General features: G+C 36.6%; 1 protein-coding gene and 1 long non-coding RNA gene across 4 annotated transcripts in view; one reads left to right on the plus strand and one right to left on the minus strand.

Moving 5' to 3' along the window:
• Positions 1 to 3,326, plus strand: part of LOC103094673 (uncharacterized) — a 39,456-nt gene extending 36,130 nt beyond the window's left edge. For all 3 annotated transcript variants that reach the window (XR_008913451.1, XR_008913452.1, XR_008913453.1), the window contains one exon: positions 660 to 3,326. This is a non-coding gene — a long non-coding RNA (uncharacterized LOC103094673). The remainder of the gene's footprint in view (positions 1 to 659) is intronic.
• VWC2 (von Willebrand factor C domain containing 2) overlaps positions 1 to 25,160 on the minus strand; it is a 223,404-nt gene that overhangs the window by 164,444 nt on the left and 33,800 nt on the right. The window contains exon 3 of the mRNA XM_001379691.4: positions 3,138 to 3,267. Within this exon, the coding sequence (XP_001379728.2) occupies positions 3,138 to 3,267 (130 nt within the window). The remainder of the gene's footprint in view (positions 1 to 3,137; positions 3,268 to 25,160) is intronic.

Genomic DNA, 25,160 nt, shown 5'->3' on the forward strand with positions numbered 1-25,160 from the left:
AATAAGATATTTACTGAACTATGACCAAAGCTCAAAGCTAAATCATGAGCATAGATATATTCTAAGGGAAATTTAGAAAATTTACATAATGTTTAAAACAGTCACATGCTTAATGTTTACTATTATTTTGGTTATATTGTTTATATGTAAAGGTTTCTGTAATGTTGAGCAATCTATAGAAAAGGAATATTTTAGTATCAGCTTTTCTCTTTTTTAAATATTTTATCGATGACCTTTTTTTTTTACCATCACTGTCACTTTCTAGTGGTTCCCTTCCATCTCAAAGAATACTATCTTGTGCCAAAAAATTATAAAGCAAAATCAGTCAGCATATTAGCTATATCTAAAAATGTATCTCTCATTCCACAGTTGTGGTCCACTTACTCTCTGCTGAAAGGTGAGAAGCATGTCTTAATATTAGTCTTCTAAAGTTTTAATTTGTAGCTCTCTTTATAAGATTTCTGAAATCTTTCAGTATTCTTTGCAAATGACATTTTAAAATACATCAGGATTGAGCCAGAATTGATTCCATAGACAAGAAGGCAGAAGTGAGTCACTAAAGGGGAAGATGAGCTAAGAAAATTAATACTTGACTCCAGCTAAATTTCAATCAAGACTAGACTTCTCTTTTAAACATTTCTTTGGAATTTTGTTATTAGGACCTACTGGTTACAAGCATGGACATCAGAAAGGAACACAGTGGCCAAGTCGGTGAATTTGATGACATCTCAGGAGAAGATGTACGTATTGAAAACAAAGATCCACCATTTAAACAACAACAGAAACAGAGGAGCAGCAACAGCAAAATCAACCACAGTAACAACAATCTTTTGGAAAAACAGAATGAAGCATACAGATGATCAGATCCTGATACACTCGTTTCTTTTTGATATGGTATTGAACTTTCCACTTGAATCTCTGCTGTTGCCACCGGTCCCCATTTTCCTTTCAGCTCATTGGAATTCAATGTTTAGAAGAAACACTGTTACTGACTGGGCTTGGCTATTAAGTTCATAATTGTTGGGCTCTCCATTCAGATCTCCTTTCTGTCGAGGAGAAAAATGACCCTTCTAGACTATCTGCTTAATCATTATCCTACATCAATTTTTGCTGGGCAGAAAAGGCATTTGTAATTTTCCTCTTTTGTTTGTTATTTAAATGACTTTACAAAACACAGAGAACTTACAGGATTTTATGCTTATTTAATACAAAGAAGATGATTATTTAGAAAGTTGTTCTTTCTTCTACAGGGTGAGCTTCAAAAAAAATAAAAGAAAAAGAAAGGAAGAAAGAAAGAAGTAGAGGTAGAAAGTTGGGAACAGTAGGTGGGTTAGGCTCTGGGATTCCCAGGTACAGGGATGGCTGATCCAAGCCCAAAGAACATCTATGGATATTTAATACTTGCTGGAGACAACTTCAAAAAAAAGGGTCTAGTCAGTCAAACATAGGTTTTTAATGAATTTTTATTGAATTGAACTGAATTGGATTGAAAGAGCAATTCATTTGTGTAAAAGTTCAAAGATGTTATTGATTTGGTCCAGGGCAAAGTACACTTTCTTTACATACCTTCAAAGCATCTCTGAAAAGAGAGAATACTAGAAAACAAGTATTTGCCTAATAGCTTTGATTTAAAGGAAAGGGTTTATTTAGCCTTTTTTTGCCTGATATTTAACACATCAAGGATAAAATATGATGAGACTGATCTGTAACAGAAAGAATGTACATAATGATAATTACAAGAGGTGAAATTCTGATGGACATGCCAAGAGACATGGGATTTTCATACCAAGTGTGTCGAAATACAACTCAAGAGCTTACTTGATCCTTCCACTTCAGCCAAGATGTAATAAGCACTTACACTGTATCCAGAACCATGCTTAGTAAGCACTGGGAAGTATTAAAAAAATTAAAATTAAAATAGAAAACACAGCTCATGTCCTTGAGGCCACTGCATATTGGAAAAGTAATAAGCCTTCTCAGTGTCTGTAGATACTAAAATGAGAATTCTCCCTAGTCTAATGTATTTCACAATCAGCTCACTGTTGCCATTATTTTGTTTCTCGGGTCATGAATTTAGAGCTAGAAGAAACTTTAGTGATCATTTATTGAAATTTTCTTATTTTAGAAATGAAGAAAATAAGTCCTAAGGAGGTCATTTATGAATGTAGGAAGGATAGGATCTATAATCATGACATTTAGATGCTAAATTCAGAGCTCTTCCCATTCCTCTCTTGCAAAAGTACAGTTTGTGGCTACAGTCATCCTCCTTTTCTTCATCTTGGAAAATGGTTGTCACTTCCATTTTATTATAGATAGATAGACAGATAGACAGATAGATAGATAGATAGACTATCCTTTGATGTCACAGATCTGATTAGATTGTCTACTTGTATAAAAAGGAATGCAGACGCATGAATGATAAGCCCAGAGAATTGACAGTAGAAGAATTATTCTTATTTTCTAAAGGCAATTCCATAATCATGACACTCTTATTGTATTTTGATTGGGGGAAAGGGGAGACATTGTTGATTGCTCAGTGTATTTATTTCATGTAATTTTGGGCTTTCCTATGGAGAAATCAGAATCTCTTTGGTTACCTGGTCACAAAGCTTAACCAAGAGGGTTTTCATTTTCATTCAAAAGTAGCGTCAGCTGAGATTTAGGACCATAATTACTTTCCCTTATACACTAAGATTGAGAGTGTGCAGTCATTTCTTTTGTAGCAGAGTGGAAAGGGCCTTTGTTCTACCCTGATGTCTCAGTGGGGGGAAAGGAGCTCCAATCCTGAATAATTTGGTTATGAAAAATATTCAATTATATCCCAAGTTTAATCCGTTTAGCAATGAAAAGTAAATGAGCTCAAGTAGCATGTTTGATTTGTCTCAGAAGGAGAACGATTGATCTACAGGAACAAATTTGAAGTTAGAGCACAGTAAAAAATGAACCTTGACTAGGAGAATCCTCTTCCAACTTAGAGAAGAAGGTTTTGCCTTCCATCAGATATTGTCAGGGTAGAGAAGAGGAAAAGGTCTTGTTTTCCAAATGGCTGTGTATACATGTACACAGGCGCATATGCACATGTGTAGTTGCTGTACCAGGTCATTAAAGCAGAATTTATAAACCACAGAAATACTTACCATTTTTGCAGATGGGACAACACTGATCTGGCTCGTACACGGGGTCCACACATTCAGTCTGAGGACAGGCTGACACTGTGCAAAGCACCTCACCATTGGCTTCGCAGTGGCATTTTTCACAGGGAGAGACCTGAAACACAACCCCATTCATCCAGGTTATTCCTTCAATAAATACCACTTGAGTCTGAATGAGCCTAGACCCCATGACTTCTGCAGATTATCGTTGGTTCAAGGAAATGGCTAAGTCTCAAAAAAAAAAAAAGCCTTAGTAACAATAATATTACCAAAAATAATAGCTGGATTTTTAGTAGCATTTTAAGGTTCACAAAATCCATTTAGCTCACTTGCTCTTCACAACAACACTATGATGTAAGTTTAGCAGTTAATCTTATTTTTTGAAGATGAGAAAAGTAAGGCTTAAATAAGCTGTTTGCCCATGGCTACAGAGATAGTGTCAGTTAGAGCATCAGGTCTAGAGTCACAAAGAACTGAGTTCAAATATGGCCTCAGACACTTATTAGCTGTAGGACATGGAGCAAGTCACCTAGCCTCATTTGCCTCAGTTTCCCCATCTGTAAAATGAGCTAGAGAAGGAAATGGCAAACCAGTCCAAGAAAATCCCAGATGGGATCACAAAGCATCAGCTACAACTGAACAAAAACAACAAAAACCATTGCCAAGAAAACCTGTGGATAGTTAGACGTGACTAAAGCCTGGACAACAGCAAAACAGCAACAGATCTAAAAACTACAAAATGACAGAGTAGATTTGAACCCAGGCCCCTCTCAACTCCAAGTCCAACACTTTCTCCACTATAGTGCATAATCTCTTCATGATGGGTGTAAACTAGAGAACACATTTAATTTTCCCTTATAGACTAAGTTTAAGAGTATGCTGTCATTTCCTTTGAAGCAGAGTGGAATGTAATTTCTGGCAAAATCCTAGAGCATGTTTTTAAAGGAATGGTTAGTAAATACTTTGAAACTGAAGCTGACACCCCCAAGAGCTAGCATCTATTCATCAATAACAGGTTGTACCAGGCTATCCACAATAACAATAGGGTTATTAGCCTGTTAGACCAAGAGAATGTGGGACATACAGTTTGCTAAAATTGTAACATGACATCTGACCAAGTCCCTCATGCTATACTTATAGATGAGATAGAGATATATAAAATGGATGATACTAGATTTTAATTTTGATAGATTATAAACTGGTTGCATGGCTAGAATCAAAGAGTTATCAATTAATCATTCGCTGTCAACAAAGAAGTTAGTTTCCCAGAGAATAATAGCATGATCTGTGCTTTATACCATGCTATTTTCCATTAAAAATGTTAATGCCATGGTAAAGGAATTGATGCCCCACTTATCTAATTTAAAGGCATTATCGAGGCAGCTGGTGGCAAAATAGATAGATCTACAGTGGACACAAACTTAGGAAGACCTGAGCTCAAAACTAGCTTCAGATACTTCCTACTATGTGACCCAAGACTAGTTAGGTAAGCTCTGTCTGCCTCAGTTTCCTCAACCATAAAATGGGGATTATAAGAGCATCTACCGTCCAGTGTTGTTAGGATGAAATAAGGTAGCATTTGTAGAGTGCTTAGTACAGTGCTTAATACATAGAGAAAGCTATATAAATTCTTTCACCTTACTCCTACAAAAGTTGTATGTATTAAAACAGAACAAGGATTAGACTTTCAAAAATGGGCTCAGTAATAACCTTAAATTTAATATAAAAATATATGTTGATAATCTGGCTCAAAATTTAACTTGGCAAGGATAAGATGGGAAGGCAATGACAAGATAATACTGAAGAAATCCGTGGGTAGGAAGTGGTTAATGCATTGCAAAATCAATATGAGTTAATAAAGTTATAGAGCACCCGATAAAGCTAATGAGCTCTTAGGCAACACTGTTATATGTCCAGAGCTGGAAAATGAATAATCTTGCTATTCTCAGCCTAGCCATATCCCACTTAAAGTCTTATATTTATTTTTGAGAAGCTCGTTTGGGGAGGGATATTGATAAACCCAGAGAAATTCAGATGAAGGGAACCAGGACAGTGAAAGATCTTAAAATTAATCAATTGATCAATAAATATTTATTATGCATCTATTTTGTTAGACATGTTATACACATTGTATATATGCTGTCTTCTTTAGAATGTTAGTTCCCTCTCTTTAAGCACATGAATGTTTAAATATGTAAACATAAAATATAGAGACAAAGTGAATAAAAACAACTCTATACAAAGTGGTTAAATATAAGATCATTTAGGAGTAAAGGCACTACGGTGGGGAGAGGCATCAAGAAAGATTTCATTAAGAAGGGAATGCATGAGTTGCCTCTTGGAGGAAGAGGAAACTGGTTGAAAGAAGTAGGGATATTTGGCCCAAAGAAGAGAAGTTTTAAGTTGGCCCAGAAGCTATCTTTTAACAATCTGAATGGCTGTCACAGGAGTCAGACATTCTATTTGACTCCAAAGGGTATGCCTAAGAAGATTGGGTAGAAGTTGCAAAGAGGAAAATGTAGTCTTGATGTAAGGTTCAAGTCAGTAAATTCATAATTTTCAAAAGCAATAAAAAAGAAAGATTCTCTAACAAAAATAGAATAGACTTCCTCAAGAAGTAGTGCCCTCCAATTTACTGGAAATCTAAGGTTCAATGACCACTTCTCAGACACATGGTAGGTTTTTTGTTCATTTGGTTCTAAGTATTTTGAAAACTATTTTAAAGCATAATACAGATGATTAGATCTCTTCCTGCACTGAGATTGTATGTTATCATGCCCACCCCTAATTTGATTACCTATCTCCTATTAAGCAGTAAGAGGCACTGATTAGAGAAGAATAAATAAAAGCTTGCATTTACAGAGTACTTTACAATTTGTAAAGCATATTCCTCATGAGAAATCTTTGCAGTAGTTTATATAAATTTTATGACCCCTATTTTTCATGGGGGAAAACCTGAAGATCAGAGAGGCTAAATGAAGTAATAAATTACCCATGTTCAAACAACTGGCTAGTGTAAGAATCAGGATTTGAACATGTATCTCCTAACTCCATAAAAGAGAATACTTTTCCTTACATCACACTGAATACTCAAACAGAAAGGGAAGCTGATTTGTCATAAATCAGAATCATTTCCAGAAAGGAGCATGCTTCCAAACAGGAAACAGCAAACCACTAAATTCACGAGGAGTAAAAATTATGGCAGCGGGGTCCTTGGAGAAGAGATTGCTGGGTAAAATACAAAACAAAACAAACAACTTGTTTAAAACTCTAAGACAACCATTTGAATTTCCAATGATAACCCATTTGGGTAATACATTCACAGTTCATGTCTTAGACTATATTTGGATCTTCGCAAATGAGTCTTGAGTCATAGTATGCTTGGTCACCGAGGCTATGCCTTTTCTTTTTGCCATGAGTCATTTAAACTATGAGGCCTGGACACAGTAGATTAAAAACAAAAGCCTTGAAAGTTCATTTTGCAGCCTTCCTTGTGATTAGAATGAAATAGAAGAATTATAGAAATAAGATTGGATTAAACAGCAATAGAGGTTGTTGCTATAGTACATGTACCACATATTTGGGAGTAGTTTTATTTAAATTCTACAACAGTGATTATTCCTTTCACAAATGCCATTCTTATACCATGCAGGTGATTAATTCATTACATGTTTTAAACCGTGTTTTTTCAATGCTCTCTTCTGCTGTATATATCATTATGTAGACCTCAGCACAACTTGCTTGCTAATTTGAACTCGGTAGCAAAACACTGACACCATCTGATCATGACTACTTTTATTGTAGACATAAGTTGTAAGATGGAAGAAACCAGCCTCTCCCCAATATCTGGTTAATTTAGCCCTATTTGGGGGACACAAAACATCATAAGGAATTTAAAAGGAATAGAAAGAATAGTTCTTTTCAAGGAACCTATAGCTTGGAGGGAAAGATGACATATACATTTATGAAATAACTTTTCAGTGCCTGCAAAGCAATTTATCAACAATTAAAAATTAATATAACAACAATTAGTTGTGAGGTGAAAGGACAAAATAGCAAAAAATAAATTAACATCCATTAATCAAGGAAAGAGGTGAATTTTGAATTTTGTAATAGAATGCAGAGTCAGAGGTGGTAACGGAATTATACATTTTTATATATGTAGATAGAAATCTAAGCATTTTAGTCATATATTTACACTCAAAAATCATCATTTCATTTGAAGGTTTTCTTTTCCTGACTAGTAAATGTTTCTAAACTGAAAACACTTGTGTGAACTCCTTAAGTGATCTTGGAGAGTTTGTGGAATCAGGAGACATTTACACATGTCCATAGGCTTCCTGGATTCCACTTATGTCACAGCTGCAAGCTTTTCTCCTGGCAAGAGCCTATCACATGGTTTTGTGACTCTTGTAGAAATGTTTGCAAAAGCACTTTTGCAGTTATTATAGCCCAGGATTTTTTTAAAAATGCTCCCCTGGCCAGGATGAACTAGAAAAACTGTTCATGATTCCCTGAAACACTTTTTTTTAATCAAAGAATGAGTCAGGATCTGCCTATTTTTTATAGCTTTTATTTCTCTTCCCCAGCCCACCCCCATTCCATTCTCTCTAGTATCTCTACCCCAGTCTCCTTCCCCCTAGTCTCCCTCCTCCCAAGTTTTCCTTCTCTTCCAGTTCATCCCCTCAATTCTTAGTCATCTTGGTTCTAGCACCTCCTGCTCCTATATCTTACATAGATAAGACACATTAAGATCAGTTCTTGATTAAAAATGTATTTTATAAAAAGATTTAAACATGAAGTAATGTATTAGAAAAAGATAATCTGTGGGGAACTATTTCTAGTTGTGATAAATGGGTACTCTGGCTGACTAGAGAGACACTATTAGGAACCTGTGAGTGCCTAGTTATAATGCAGATAGAGGTACTTCTGAGAGATAGAGAGATGATACTAGAGAGGATACTATGGGGTTGCCTATTGATTACTATTGAAGGCTAATAGATCAAGATATTTCCTACCCTCCTCCTCTATTCATCTCCCAGTTTCCATCCAAACCCTTGTGCTTCCCTTTCACCTCCCCCGGTCTTAGTCAGCCACCTTCTAAGTAACTCAGGGGAACTATGATATTTCAGAGAAATATTCTTTACTCTTCTTTTCTCAAGTAAGGGGGTTTATTGAGGACAACAGGATGGAGAACTGAGGTAAGATGAGGTGAGAAGGATGAGGGTTTCCCTAATCTATAATGAAGGATAGGAGGATTTTGGGAAATGTCAGATCTGTCACAGCTGTGACACAAGTCTGTTAGGAGATGGGAAGATAACTGTTAAGTCTTCTTTCTTCCAATTACACAAAGCCACCAACAAAAGTCAATTTCTTCTCAGCCTAACTCCAGAACACCCCCCGCAAGAGTCCTTTAGCCTGGGACAGAAATCTCTTTCCAAAACCAAGAGAAATAGTTCAAAGCTAGAAGCTTCTTCTCCATTACTCTATCATAAGCCTCCCGGGTCACTCAGTTCATCCCCTGGCCAGGCTCTAACTGACTTTCCTGGGAACATTCTATTTGGAATCTTTACCTAGATTGACAGATGATGTCTGTCCCCAGCTTTCTATCTTTCATGCATGAGATTCTCTCTTACTTCATGCCTCTTCCACATTCCCCTCTTTTCATCTTTAAAAAAATGCACCTTGCATTTTTTAATGATACTTACCTTTATTATAATTCTATCTATATATTCTTAACTCTGTACCATCTTAAATATTCCCTTACCCCCCCAATAACAAAATCCTAACTTATCTTAGCTATTCTGTCTACCTAGATGCTACGCTAAGAGTAGGTTATAGGAAAATGGTTTAGGTAAGGGAGTTACATGAACATGATTTTTACATAACAAATCCTGTAACAATTTTTCAAATCATTCCAACAATTTCACTAACATTTTGAACATGCAATTATCTTATCTCCTAAAGTCTATAAATTCACTAAGTAAAACTTCCTATCCCTAACAAATGCTAACCCACAATTATGATGCAATCTACTTCTATACTTCAGTGCCTACTTTCCTAAGACTTGAACAAATTCACTAAACTGTCACTAATGTTAGTCATTATAATACAGTAATAAACTATTCTAATAAAGTTAGCTTGTTAGTCAATTAGTATTTACATGTATACATAGAATCAATACAAATTCATATATATATATACACACATATATATATCCTTCTATATTTCTGTGCAAATTCATGCAGAAAAGAAATATTTTAGTCTGTTTGAATTTTCCACAGAAATTTGTATCAATGCATTTTTGTTATGCAACTATGCATGTTGTATATTTACCCATTCCATGAGATATCTTCCTAAAGTGTGATTCTATGTAGCATGTGCATGCATATATGTGATGTTAACATGTATGACACATTCTTACATATCCTCATGATCAAAAGATCAACAATTTCGGACTTCTGGGTAAGCATGGCAGCAGATTAGACGCGACTAGAGCAGAACTGAAGGTACCTGGGACATGGGCATTTCCACACTATAAGGGAACAAAAAAACTCCCTCCCAAACCTGAGTTGACCTACTCTCCCCCACCACACTTATGGAGCCAAAGTTAAAGTCAACATGCACCAGAACCAATGAGTGAGGGAGGGGTACACCAGGAGTGAGCAATGGGCAGCTCCAAGTCTTGGGAGCTACCAAGACAACCAAGGACTTACCCCTGAGAGCAGTAACACCAGAAACCCCGGCAGGCAGGCAAGGGGAGCTCAGATCTTGGGTGCTCAGAACAAGCATGCCACAATCAACGAGTGTGTGAAGGGCACCCCAAAGTGAGCAAGGGGAACCTATAGGTCTTGGGAGTTGACTAAGACCACCAAGGAACCACCTCTGAGAGCAGTAACACCCAAAACGCTGGCAGGCAGTGGAGGGCAGAACATGGACTCCCCTGGGAAGATAACACAGCTTCGGAGGATTGAGAGCTGGCCAGAGGCAAAAAGCCTTGATCCATACACAGAAAGCCAGCCCTCCTCACTCAAATTTCGGACTGGAAAAGGAAGGGAAAACCATAGAGATGGCAAACAGTGTACAGGGACAACTTCCCAACACCAAGCAAAGCAAGAAGAAGGGGTTGACTGTGGATAGTTTTTATGGAAGAAAATACAGAAGGAATATATACAGAGGAAATGGCAGAAGATGAAACCCAAATAAATGCTCCAAAAGCTTCCAAACGAAATGGAAATTGTCCACAAGATCTTGAAGAATTTAAATTGGAGGTTATCAAAAAGAGGGAAGCTTTCTGGCAGGAAAAATGGGATATAATGCAAAGAGAATCTAACAATCTGGAGGTCAAGAATTCCCAATTGGAGAAATAGCTGGAAGCCTCAAAAAGCAGGATAGACCAAACTGAAAGGAAAACCAGTCTTTAAAGACCAGAATTAGGCAACTGGAAGACAATGATCTTACAAAACAGCAAGAATTAATAAAGCAAAGTAAAAAAAAATTACAAATTAGAAGAAAACAAAATATTTCACTGAAAAGGTGACAGATCAGGAAAACAGAAGGAGAGACAATCTGAGAATCATTGGTCTACCTGAAAATCCAGAAATAAACAGGAATCTTGACATCATAATACAAGATATCATCCAAGAAAACTGCCCTGAGATTCTTGAATAAGGGGACAAAATAGACATTAAAAGATTTCATAGAACACCCTCTACACTAAATCCCCAAAAGACATCTCCCAGGAATGTAATTGCCAAATTCCAAAGCTTTCAAACTAAGGAGAGAATCCTACAAGAAGCCAGAAAGAAACAATTCAGATACCCAGGAGCTACAATCAGTATTACACAAGACGTGGCAGGGGCCACACTGAATGACCTCAAGGCCTGGAACACGATATTCAGAAAGGCAAGAGAACTAGGTCTTCAACCAAGAATCACCTATCCATCAAAACTGACTATATACTTCCAGGGGAAAGTATGGACATTCAACAAAATAGAAGATTTCCAAGTATTTGTAGAGAAAAGACCAGAAGTCAGTGGAAAGTTCAATATCCAAACACAAAGAGCAAGAGAAACATGAAAAGGTAAATATGAAAGAACGGGAAAAGGAGAAAAATATTTTCTTGTATTCAAACTCTCTTCTATAAGGTCTACATTTAGAACAAATTATATATATTAATATGTGAGGGAAATGTTATGTGGAATTCTCAAAAATTGTATGCATTGTTATAGTAATTAGAAGAATCACTCATAGGGAAAGATTGGGGCATTAAGACGATATGGAGAAGGGGGGAAAGAAAGAAAAAGGGAGGGAGAGAATCGATGATGGTATCAAGATATACTTGAAGAAATAGAAATAAATTAAATAGAATAATCTTTGTCACACAAAGATACACATGGGAAGGGGAGGGGAAGAATTCTCTTATAAGAAGGAGAGGAAGAGAGTGCTAATTGGTACTACTTAAACCTTACTCTCAGTGAAATCAAATCTGAGAGGGAAGAGCATCTAGACCCAGTGAGATCTTGAATTCTATCTTATCCAACAGGGTAAGGGAGAAGGGAAAATTAAGGGAGTGGTAGGGGGGAAGGAGTTCAAAAAGGGAGGGAAGGAGAGGCGGGAAGGAAATTAACAGACCCTAAAAAAAGGGAACAAGAAGGGAGGGTCTAGAAAGGGAAGCATATCAAGGGGAGGGGATTAGGGGGACTGATTTAAAGTAAACCACCGGGTAAAAAGGTTATAGCAAAAGAAGAAAGGTCAGAATTTGGGGAGGAGATCAAAATGCCAGGGAAGTCATAAGTGACAGTCATAACTTTGAACATGAATGGGATGAACTCACCCATAAAATGTAGACAAATAGCAGACTGGATTAGAATAAAAAACCCTACCATATGTTGTCTACAAGAAACACACATGAGGCAGTTAGATACTCACAAGGTCAGAATTAAAGGTTGGAGTAAGACCTATTGGGCATCAACTGATAGAAAGAAGGCAGGAGTTGCAATCATGATATCTGACAAAGCCAAAGCAAAAATAGACCAGATCAAAAGGGATAGGGAAGGTAAATACATCCTGATAAAAGGGAATATAGACAATGAGGAAATATCACTAATCAACATGTATGCACCAAAAGGTATAGCACCCAAATTTCTAATGGAGAAACTAGGAGAACTGATGGAGGAAATAGATAGCAAAACTATATTAGTGTGAGACCTGAACCAACCACTATCAAATTTAGATGAATCAAATAAAAAATAAATAAGAAAGAGGTAAAAGATATGAATGAAATATTAGAAAAATTAGAGTTAACAGATATATGGAGAAAAATAAATAGGGACAAAAAGGAATATGCCTTCTTTTCAGCAACACATGGCACATACACAAAGATTGACCAAGTACTAGGTCATGAAAACATGGCAAACAAATTCAGAAAAGCAGAAATAATAAATAAAACCTTTTCAGGTCATAAGGCAATACAAATAATGATCAGTAAGGGTACACGGAGAGCAAAATTAAAAATCAATTGGAAATTAAATAATATGATACTCCCAAATCAGTTAGTTAGAGAACAAATCATAGAAACAATAATTTCATTGAAGAAAATGACAATGGCAAGACATCCTTTCAGACCTTATGGGATACAGCCAAATCAGTACTCAGAGGAAAATTCATATCCCTGAGTGCATATATTAACAAATAAAGGAGGGCAGAGATCAATGAATTGGACATGCAAATCAAAAAACTCGAAAGGGAACAAATGAAAACCTCCCAGAAGAAAACGAAATTAGAGATCCTAAACATTAAGGGAGAAATTAATAAAATTGAAAGTGATAGAACTATTGAACTAATAAATAAGACTAGAAGCTGGTACTTTGAAAAAAATAGACAAAGTACTGGTCAATCTAATTAAAAAAAGGAAAGAAGAAAAGCAAATTAACAATATCATAGATGAAAAGGGGGACCTTACCTCCAGTGAAGAGGAAATTAAGGCAATCATCAAAAAATTCTTTGCCCAATTATATGGCAATAAATATACCAATCTAGGGGATATGGATGAATATTTTAAAAAATATAAATTGCCTAGACTAACAGAAGAAGAAATAGATTTCTTAAATAATCCCATATCAGAAAAAGAAATCCAACAGGCCATCAAAGAACTCCCTAAGAAAAAATCCCCAGGGCCTGATGGATTCCCAAGTGAATTCTATCAAACATTCAAAAAACAGCTAATCCCAATACTATACAAACTATTTGACATAATAAGCAAAGAGGGAGTGCTACCAAATCCCTTCTATGACACAAATATAGTACTGATTCCAAAGCCAGGCAGGTCAAAAATGGAGAAAGAAAACTACAGACCAATCTCCCTAATGAACATAGATTCAAAAATCTTAAACAGGATACTAGCAAAATACTTCAGCAAGTGATCAGAAGGGTCATTCACTATGATCAAGTAGGATTTATACCAGGAATGCAAGGATGGGTCAATATTCAGATAACCATCCACATAATTGAACATATCAACAAACAATCAAACAAAAACCACATGATTATCTCAATAGACGCAGCAAATCCTTTGATAAAATACAACAAACACATTCCTTTTAAAAACACTAGAAAGCATAGGAATAGAAGGGTCTTTCCTAAGAATAATAAACAGTATATATCTAAAACCATCAGCTAATATCATCTGCAATGGGGATAAACTAGATGCATTCCCAATGAGATCAGGAGTGAAACAAGGATGCCCATTATCACCTGTTATTCAACATTGTACTAGAAACACTAGCAGTTGTAATTAGAGAAGAAAAAGAAATTGAAGGTATTAAAATTGGCAATGAGGAGACCAAGCTGTCACTCTTTGAGCATGATATGATGATCTACTTAAAGAACCCCAGAGAATCAACCAAAAAGCTAGTGGAAATAATCAACAACTTTAGCAAAATTGCAGGATACAAAATAAACCCACATAAGTCATCAGCATTTCTATATATCTCCAACACATCATAGCAGAAAGAATTAGAGAAATTCCATTCAAAATCACCTTAGACAATTTAAAATACTTAGGAATCTATCTGCCAAGACAAATATAGGAATTATATGAACACAACTACAAAACACTCTCCACACAACTAAAACTAGACCTGAACAATTGGAAAAACATTAACTGCTCATGGGTAGGACGAGCTAATATAATAAAAATGACCATCCTACCCAAACTTATCTATCTATTTAGTGCCATACCTATTGAAATTCCACAAAGCTTTTTTTTTTACTGAATTAGAAAAAAACCATAAGAAATTTCATTTGGAAGAACAAAGAATCAAGGCTATCCAGGGAAATAATGAAAAAAAAATACAATGGAAGGTGGCCTTACAGTCCCAGATCTCAAACTATATTATAAAGCAGTCGTCATCAAAACAATTTGGTACTGATTAAGAGATAGAAAGGAGGATCAATGGAATAGACTTGGGGTAAGTGGCCTCAGCAAGACAGTCTATGACAAACCCAAAGACCTCAGCTTTTGGGACAAAAATCCACTATTTGACAAAAACTGCTGGAAAAACTGGAAGACAGTGTGGGAGAGATTAGGTTTGGATCAACACCTCACACCCTACACCAAGATAAACTCAGAATGGGTGAATGACTTAAACATAAAGAAGGAAACTATAAGTAAATTAGGCGAACACAGAATAGTATACATGTCAGACCTTTGGGAAGGGAAAGATTTTAAAACCAAGCAAGACTTAGAAAGAGTCACAAAACGTAAAATAAATAATTTTGACTACATCAAATTAAAAAGGTTTTGTACAAACAAAACCAGTGTAACTAAAATCAGAAGGGAAGTAACAAATTGGGAAACAATATTCATAACAAGAACCTCTGATAAAGGTTTAATTACTGAAATTTACAAAGAGCTAAATCAACTGTACAAAAAATCAAGCCATTCTCCAATTGATAAATGGTCTGGGGACCTGAATAGGCAGTTTTCAGTGAAAAAAATCAAAACTATTATTAAACACATGTAAAAATGTTCTAAATCTCTTATAATCAGAGAGATGCAAATCAAAACAACTCTGAAATATCACCTCACACCCAGCAGATTGGCTAACATGACAGCAACGGAAAGTGGTGAATGCTGGAGGGGATGTGGCAAAGTAGGGACATTAATTCATTGCTGGTGGAGTTGTGAACTGATCCAACCATTCTGGAGGGCAATTTGGAACATGCCCAAAGGGCGATAAAAAACTTTCTGCCATTTGATCCAGCCATAGCACTGATGGGTTTGTACCCCAAAGAGATAAGGAAAAAGACTTGTACAAGAATATTCATAGCTGCACTCTTTGTGGTGGCAAAACATTGGAAAATGAGAGGTGCCCTTCAATTGGGGAATGGCTGAACAAATTGTGATATTAGTTGGTGATTGAATGCTATTGTGCTAAAAGGAATAATAAAGTGGAGGAATTCCATGGAGACTGGAACAACCTCCAGGACGTGATGCAGAGCTAAAAGAGCAGAACCCAGAGAACATTCTACACAGAGACTGATACACTGGGGTACAATCGAGCAAATGGATTTCTCCATTAGTGTCAATGCAATTTCCCTGAACAATCTAGGAGAAAAAATACTACACAAGTAGAGGACAAATGGTGGGAGTAAAAACAATGAGGAAAGGCAACTGCTTGACTACAAGGGCTGAGGGGATATGACTGAGGAGAGACTTTAAATGAACACCCCAATGCAAATACAAACAACATGGAAGTGCGTTCAGTTCAAGGACACATGTGATACCCAGAGGAATCATGCATTGGCTACGGGAGGGGTTATAGGGGGGATGAGAAAAAGAAAATGATCTTTGTTTCCAATGAATAATGTTTGAAAATGACCAAATAAAATAATGTTTAAAAGAAAAAAAAGTTCCACAATTTCAAAGTCCTTCCATGTCCTTTCATGTTGCTTGTAGAAATTATTTCTTTCTCTCTGGTCAGCATGCCACTCTTCATCTTCCAGTCTTGATTGAAGATGTGTTCTTCAAATCAGGATCCACTGGAATAATCAGGAACCAGGAACATACAAACATGTTTGCAAGTCAGGTTTTTACATGTGCATGCATGTAAGAGTGAAATTTACATGTGTATGGAAGTAAATTGAAATCTTCATGAATATCAGAATTTATCAATCATTCTTCATGTCTGAAAGTAAGATTTACATATGTTATCTTCATGTATAAGGGTAAGATTTGCATATGTACATCTTCATGCCTGTAAGTAAGTTTTACATGCGTTTTTCATGGGAGGGTGTGAGTATTATGCATAGGTTCTCAAGAGTTTTGTTAAGAATGAAGTTGTTTCTAATCTTTTGTTGTTTCACCTTTCACTAGGAGGCTTATTGTACGTTTACTTTAGTTCTGTATCTTGGAGATAGAATTTAGATATATATGTATTCCTTTGCAATAACATTGTTTCTTTCTCTTCTGTGGTTCTCAACTATGGTTGGCTGGCAGAGATTTAGTATAAAATTATATCGAGGATTCTATATGGCTGCTAAACTTTCAAATGCATATTTCTTTTTTCTGTATTATTGGCTGTATTTGCTTCAGGGGTGCTATCCTTTTTATCATTTCTACATGTGCAGTGCTCTCTTGTCTGTATTCTGGTGGCAAGTACTCTCATATGCTTTCCTTTGTTTTCAATAGGGACTGTTATTAATTATCAATTATTTTCCTAGGGCTACTCAATATTATGGGTGTGATGCAATTTTTCATGTGAAGCATGGCACTATGGATCTCTTTGATCAACCTTCATAGACGTTGGTGTTGTCATTACAACCGTAGTTGGTCTGATCCATCTAGGTTCTGTAGGAGATTCTCTGTTAAAGTTCTTGACATATACCTGATTACCTGGTTTTATCTTATGCAATGAAAAATCTAGGGATATTCTTTGCACAAGCAAACCCAGTTTCCTCAGGTTTTCAATTCTACATTGTAAATGTTTTAAGTATTCATGAAGAACACATTCCCCCTTTCACATGGACAAGTAAGGTGGCATATGCAGGTCAGTCCTAGGCCTGGTTCTAATGTTGAACAAAGCAAGAGGCAAAACTTTCCATTTTAAGTGTGTTTCTGAACAGAGTTTACCTATTTGTGTTTTCAATTCTTTGTTCATACACTCGACCTGCCCGGAACTTTGGGGCCAATAAACTGAATGGTAATTGCACTTAATCCCCAAATTCTTGTAGATTTCTTGTAGAATCTGGGAAGTGAAGTGGGACCCCTTGTGCGAATCAACGGTATCGGGAATGCCATGTCTAGGTATAATCTCCTTTAACAGAACTCTCACTACCATAGCAGTGTTACTTTTCTTGGACAGACATGCTTCAACCCATATAGTCAGTCTATCCACAATCACCAATGCATATTTGTATCCTTGTCTTTAGGCATGTCGATATAATCAATTTGAATACACTGGAAAGGCATATAACTGAGTAGTCTGCTTCCCAATGCTACACCCTTAAAATGTCCTTGATTATATCTCCTGCATGTTTCACATGTCTGACAAGTTCTAATGGCATTTGTTGTAATTCCTGGTGCTGTCCAATACCTCTTTATGGTATCTAAAATCCCTTGCACTCCATAATGTCCCTTTGCATGAATTACGGTGCATAGATGTTGATACAACTTTTTAGGGAGAATAGGTTTAACCCCTTGAGCAATCCAGAAGCCTTTGATCAGTTTAGCACCTAGCTGCTCTTTCCATGACTGTATCTCTTCTCTGTCATAGGCTTCAGTGAGATTATGCCTTTCAATCAGAGAGAAATTCAGCACACGGTGGGGACCATACCTAGCAGCATACTTTGATGTTATGTCTGCTCTGTCATTCCCTATGGATATTCTGTCCTTTCCATGAGTATATGCCTTACAATGGATTATGGCCACCTCTTTAGGAAAGTCTACAGCACTGATAATACAATCTATCAAATTGCCATATGCAATTGGTTTCCCAGCTGAAGTTTTATACTCTTTGTTTTTCTTGACCATTAGAGCTGTAGCTACTACACTCCTGAGGCAATGTACTATTCCTTGTGCAACCATGTCTAGGATAGAACTGTAAAATGCAATAGCCCTCAGATTTAACCCAAAATACTGTGCCAACATTCCAGAAGCAATGCCTTGTGCTTCATGGACGTACAAGTGGAATTATTTCTTATAATCAGGTATTCCCAAAGCTGGAGCTGATAAAATAGTTCCTTTCAACTGTGACAAAGCATGTAAATGTTCCTTATTCAATTGTAATGGTTCTTTAATGTCTTTCTTTGTCAAATCAGTTAAGCACTTGGAAATATGAGAATATACTGCCTATGATAAAGCACTATGTACTGCCTTGAGAAACCATCAACCCCCAGAAAAGCTCTAAGTTCTTTCTTAGTTCTAGGGATGCTGAGCTTCTGGTTGTCTGCTATCCTTTTATTAGAGATTTTCCTGGTGCCCCCCTACAGGACAAATCCTAAATATTCCACTGTTGGAAGGACCCATTGAATCTTCTTTTTAGAAACTTTATGTCCTCTCTTATAAAGTTCTATCAATAATTTCTTTGAATCTTCCAAAGAGGTTTTTGGGTCAGGAGATGCTAGCAACAAATGATCCATGTAGTGTGTTAATCTGCTACATTTGAAAGTTACGGTGGTTAGATCTCTTTGCAACAGTTGACAAAATATTGAAGCCGACTCACAACATCCTTGCACTAATCTAGTATAGTACAACTGAGTTTGTCCCCATTGGAAAGCAAAAATATTTTGAGAATCAGGGTGCAATGGTATAGTGAAGTAAGCTTTGTTCAGGTCTAACACTGTATACCACCTACCTTCTGCAGGTATTTGAGCTATGATATCATTTGGAGATGGTGTCACAGTGTGTCTTTTACTTATAAAATTATTCACAGCCCTCAAATCCATCACAAATCTCCAGGCAGGAGTGCCATCTTCATTTAGCTTATTCTTTTTAATAGCTAACATAGGGCTATTGTATTCAGATACCCTAGGTCTCAATATACCTTGCTCAAGCAAACTATTTATGATAGGTGTTACCCCTTCTTTTGCTTCCCTACTCAACTTGTATTGAGGTATCTTAGGTGGTATTCCTTCCCTGATCTCAATCCTAACAGGAGTAATCGATTTGATTCGACCCACATCATTCTGATGTTTTGCAAATACTCCCTGTGTTATATCTGTCGGTATGTCATACATAGAAGTTACAACTTGAATCTTGTCAGGTTCTTCTTCTAGTTGTTCTAAGTATAGCAATGGATAGTGCTTCGGTGAATTCTTGGTAAATGCAAATAAATCTCCCCAGATTTTTTACATTGTAATGTTGCCTGAATCCTGCACAAAAAATCTCATCCTAAAAGGTTGTCTGGGCACGATGGAATCAACAAGAAGGTATGATCTATGGTGAGAGGACCCAATTTAACCATAGTGCTTTTGAGCTCAGACATGTTGTATTTGTCCCCTTGCTCCAGTTACAGAAACCATACCCCCTATGCCGGTATCCCCTGGACATGCCTTTAGGACAAATTTTGAAGCACCAGTATCTAAGAGAGCCTTGTAGTTTTTCTTTCCCTCTTTAACCCATATATATGGTTCTGGCCTGTGTGTAGCTAAAGAGTTTATTGCTACCGAATTACTACTCATGTCTTTGCTACCCTCTGCCAGTTGCATATGTAACTCAGTTAATTCTTTTTGATTTGACTCATTCCCTATGAAGTCTACATTTGAGATTGTATTCTCTACTACAATGGAACATGAACGAACCTAAGTCATGGCAGTTGCTTTGGCCAGATACCCCTCTGCCACTTAGAATGTTGGCACCAACTGAATCCTTGGTTGTTAGTAATACTGCCATTCCATCCCCATATTTAAATTTAACTGTCATGTCACCTCCACTACTTTGAATAGGACTAGTGTTTTCAAAAGTAATTTCAGCTTCATTTTCAGTTATTTTTTTCTTATCTTCATCACTCATTGTTGGATGGAAGGTATTAGCTTCTGGATTCAAATTTGATGTATTTTCTATGGTATCAAGGTATTACTTGCTCTTGGAACATGAAACTGTTGCGCAGACCAGAGGCATGTACAAATTGTGGGTCAGGTACCAGTATACCCTGAGGAAGCATTCCCAGTGGCCCTTCCCCTCAGGGCAAAGGCTAATGGAAACATTCCCTTAGAATGGGCTCCAATATCTAATTCTCTCTAATCCACTTCCCAAGTGCCACTAAAGCTTATGCACTTTGCATGGGTTCCTCATTCTCATTGCCTACCTTTCTTGCCTGGAGCCTCATATGGACTGCTAACATTTTATTTCCATGGACTCTGGACCTGCTATGAGCATTACATACCATTTATATTCTCCAAGTCTTGCCTGCCACTCTTAACTCTGGGAGTTAGGAGACGTGGGCTTATAGCCCACTTCTAAGGCTGAATATTTGTCTGGCCACAGACAACTCACTTAATCATTTCTAGTGCTAGTTTTCTCAACTATAAATGAGGGAAATAATACTTATCCTACCTAGCTAGCATGGTTATAAGGGGAAATCTCTGCAAACTGAAAACGTCTGCATGAATATTACTTGTCCTTATCATCAAAATCATCATCACCTAGTTCTTCACCAGAGATCAGCCACAGATACCTGGCAATAGCTTAGGTCCTCAGATTTCCTTTGACCACATTTCCTTCTTTGTCCACAGGCCCAACTAAATCCAATTCAACTAAGAATAGGCTATGCTACATCTTAAAAATAGGAAGACTAAAATGAAATAATCCCTGCCTTCAAGGAATTTGTTTTCTACTAGGTTTGATACAATATGGGCATAAATAATAAGCAAAGACAGTGATTTGAAGAGGAGAGAGCACAAACTGGGTAGAAAAGGAAAGGTCAGGGTCCCTTTACACTCATATATTAATTAGGGCTCAAAGAGTTTTCATTTATGTGGATTAGATCTTTTGATATCTACTACAATATAAATTTAAACATTTTCATATTATTATAAAAATAGTATTATTCTTTAACCTTGTGGAGGAAATATAACAAATCCAGTTTTGATTATATTGGATTTGGCAGCATGTAGATAGTTTGCTGGATTTGGAGATAGGAAGCCCGAGTTCAAATATTGCCTTAAGTACTTACTATCCATGTAATTTTGGGCCTTAAAGAATCTTGGGGAACCCTGGTTCCCCGTACCATACTCAGAGAATCATACATATAGTAGATAGTACTTTTGCTTCTCATTTTGCTCCCGTGCCCTATATCCTCATTGCCACCTACATTCCCAGGAGTTACAGATTATTTCTAAACAATACGATAACAAGTTGAAGAATAAAAATTGAATTTACTGTGTTGTCTGCAAACAACTAGTAAAACTAACTTTTTTAAATAGACTAGCCAGTTGTTATGATCACCTGAAGAAAGAGCCTTGGTCTATAGATAAGAAAAAATGGTCATGCTGAACTCATATATCATTTTTCAAAGACTCTACCTTTCTTCCAAATTATAGATCCAAATTTTCAAGTGCCCATTGCCTATCTCCACTACCTCATAAAAAGTCATTAAAAAGCCGAGAATATGATCAAAAATAGCATGTTTTTATATGTGTTAAATGGTTAAAAATGCATCAATACTACAATAATTAGTGGTAGTAGGCTACTGCTTCATCTGTGGGCCCTGGACACTGCTTTGTGCTTGGTAAATCCTAGTTTGCTATTTGATTGATTGACTGACCAGTCAACCACCAGAGCTCCTTTTTTATACTTAAAAGAACAGGAAGTTATAACAGTAGTCTAAGCCTTTAAGCCCCTAAGCCAATCAATGTCTCAAGGAACACTTCAATACCTTTTAAGGAGAAACCAACCTGACTTGCATGAAGGGAAGGGGATAGGATAGTACTTCCACATGATCTTTAGGTCTTTTACTACCCTACTTGACTTTTTTGGTTTAACAGTATCCCTTCCAAAAAACATGGCACCGATATCTGAAGAGAAAACTCTTGATATTTTCTGAACAGAACAGACTATAGCAGGACTATAAATCACTTAGTATTGGACACTACTTCTCTTAAAGTATATAACATTGTATCAACTTTCCCCCATCAATATTACATTATGAACACATACACTGAATTAACATTCTGAAAAAAGCTCCAGGACCTTTTTCATTTCCTCATGTGATCTGATCACCCCCCTGGCCACCATCTTGTATTCTTCAAGCTGTGTTTGGTTTTTTTTAACACAAGTGTAAGATTTTTTCATTTGTCTTTATTAAATTCATTCCTACTGTATTTGGATAAAGGTCCTAGACTGTCACAATAATTTTGAATCTTAACTCTCATCCTATATATTAGAAAGCTCTCCCAGTTTGCACCATTTAAGTTTGTTGAGAAAGCTAAACATATGTTTACTGCAGTAACTGAACCAAATGTTAAACAGCATAGGGTCAAGTACTGCACTTTGGAACACTCTTTAACTTACACTGAACCCTCAATAGCCAGTCTTTGGCCATTTATGCAATTAGTTGCAAATCTACTTTAATTTCATTATCATCTAGTCTCCCTCTTTCCATTTTGTCCTCAAACATCACATAAGAGATTCTGTCAAATTTCTTCCTAAAATATAAGCTAAAATACTGGTTCCAAAGGATAGATGATAGCATATACCTTCCTCTTCTCAGAAGACATTAAGAGAGAAAGTAGGGTATGGATGTTGGAAATACGCTAAAAGAGGGGGTTCCTATGTTCCTTAACTTTGCTTAATTGTTTTTCTTCATTATAAAAGAGAGTCTTTTGGTTTGAGACAAGGAGGGAATTGTATATGAGGCAATGGCTATAGTGTATAAAATAGATGTTAATAAAAGTTAAATTGAAGTAAACAAAACATCAGTATTCTCTTGATCTACTTTTCCAGTAAGCCTACAAGACAAAGAAATGAAATTAATATTGTGTTACCTATTATGAAGTCCTACTGGGGTTCTTAGTGTTCCTGGTTTCCTTTTATAGAAGTATTTCTTTATACTCCAGAATTCCATAATTCCATTCCAGAAGAATATTTAAATTGCTTTCCTAGGACCAAGAAAGCAGAACTAAAGCCCATAGGTTAAAATTCCAAAAAGGAAGATTAAGGGAAAAAAAGAAACATTACTGAAAATTAGACTGATCTAAAAATAGTACACAGATTATAGAGATTTTTGAGCTCTATAGGAAATCTTCATACAGACGCCAGGTGACTATTGGTGGAGGTTCTTAGGTATAGATTGAACTCGATGGTGTCCAAAATCCCTTCTAGCTCTTTGATTTTAGAAACTACATTTTATATAATTTTTATTGAAAGCTATTATTTTCACATGACTTTCATTTCAGAATATCCCTCCCTTTTGCCCAGAGTCATTCTTTGTAATGAAAAAAAGGGTAGGAATCATGGTTTTATCTTTTTTTTTATCTCCAGCATATAGTAAATGACTAATAAATGCTTCTTAATAATAATAATGTTTTACTTTAATAATAGCACCCCTATACCAAACACAGTGCATTAATATAGTTTCTTGAATTAAAATGAGGGGATGCAAGCCCCTGAAAAAGATAACTCAGAAAACCTAATCGAAGGATCAACAGAAAATCAACACATAGAATTGCCTACATACAAATAGGCTCTCTACTTGCAAGTAAGCACACCATCTCTACCCTCAGAAAGGGGAAAAAAACAAACACCTGCCCTGCATTTGCTAACAAGTGATACATAAAGAATAAAAGTTCTTCCTCTTAAGCTTAGCTGGATGGAAAAATTAGAATGGCCTTGTCTGGAGGTAAATGACTCCTTTTAGTCTCTGGTTCAACTGTGTTAAAATACTCCATGTTAAACAAGCTGCTTAAAAACAATTTTTAAACTGGTCTTTTTTCTAGGGTTAAAAACAATCTGTCAGTTTGTAGCAGTAGATTAAATATACAAAATTAATTAACCTCTAATAAATCAAGGGTCCCAATTAGGTAAATTGCTTCTAATTTATCTGACCATGACCTTCAGAAGAAAGTAGCAGTTTAGAGTAAGGACCCATTGCCTGGAATATCGGATGACCAGTATACCCAACAGCTTCCATCATTTCATTCGATTTCATTCAATAAATGATGTTAATACACTGTGTTTGGTACAGGGGCGTACAAATATGAAAGCACAACATCCTCAATAATAAGCATTTATTAGGCAATGACTATGTGCTGGGCATGCACAGAAAGGTAAAACCATGGTCCTTGCCATTAAGGACCTCACATTCTAATGAGGAAGACAACATGCAAACAACTGTGTCCACACAAGAGATATACAGTGTCAATTAGGAAGTAATCTCAGGTGGACATCACTGATGGGGACAAGGGGACTTTGGGTGGGAAAGCCAAGGAAAGAAAGATCTGAAAGGCCCCTTGCAATAGGGAGGATCTGAGTGGAGTCTGGAAGGAAGCCAGGGAAGTTATGAGGAGAGAGCACTGAAGAAATCAGGGGAAGAAGTGGAGAAGAGACAAGAGTGAGGAAGGACAGATGTCAAAGATGGAGAACAGCAAGGCCAGTGGTTCTTGATCATAAAGTAAACAAAGTGGAATGATATATAAGAAGACAAGAAAGTGGAGGCAGATAAGTGGCTCAGTGTATACAGAACTAGGACAAGAGATGGGAGGTCCTGGGTTCAAATTTGACCTCAGACACTTTCACCTATGTGACCCCCATTGCCTAGCCCTTACCACTCTTCTAACTTGCAACCAATATTTAGCATTGATTCCAAGACAGAAGGTAACGGTTTAAAAAAAAAGAAAGAAAAGAAGACAAGAAAGGTAGGAAAGAGTCATATTATAAAGAGTTTTAAGGCCAAATGGAAGGTCTTGTATTTGATCCTGCTGGGAAGGAGAGAATGGAATTTTTGAGTGGAGAAGGAAGGAAACAACTGCCTGCTCTTAAATAGCTCTGATGTGCCAGACACTCCATGG

The sequence above is a fragment of the Monodelphis domestica genome, chromosome 7, assembly GCF_027887165.1.
Source record: "Monodelphis domestica isolate mMonDom1 chromosome 7, mMonDom1.pri, whole genome shotgun sequence".
Classification (NCBI taxonomy): Eukaryota; Metazoa; Chordata; class Mammalia; order Didelphimorphia; family Didelphidae; genus Monodelphis; species Monodelphis domestica.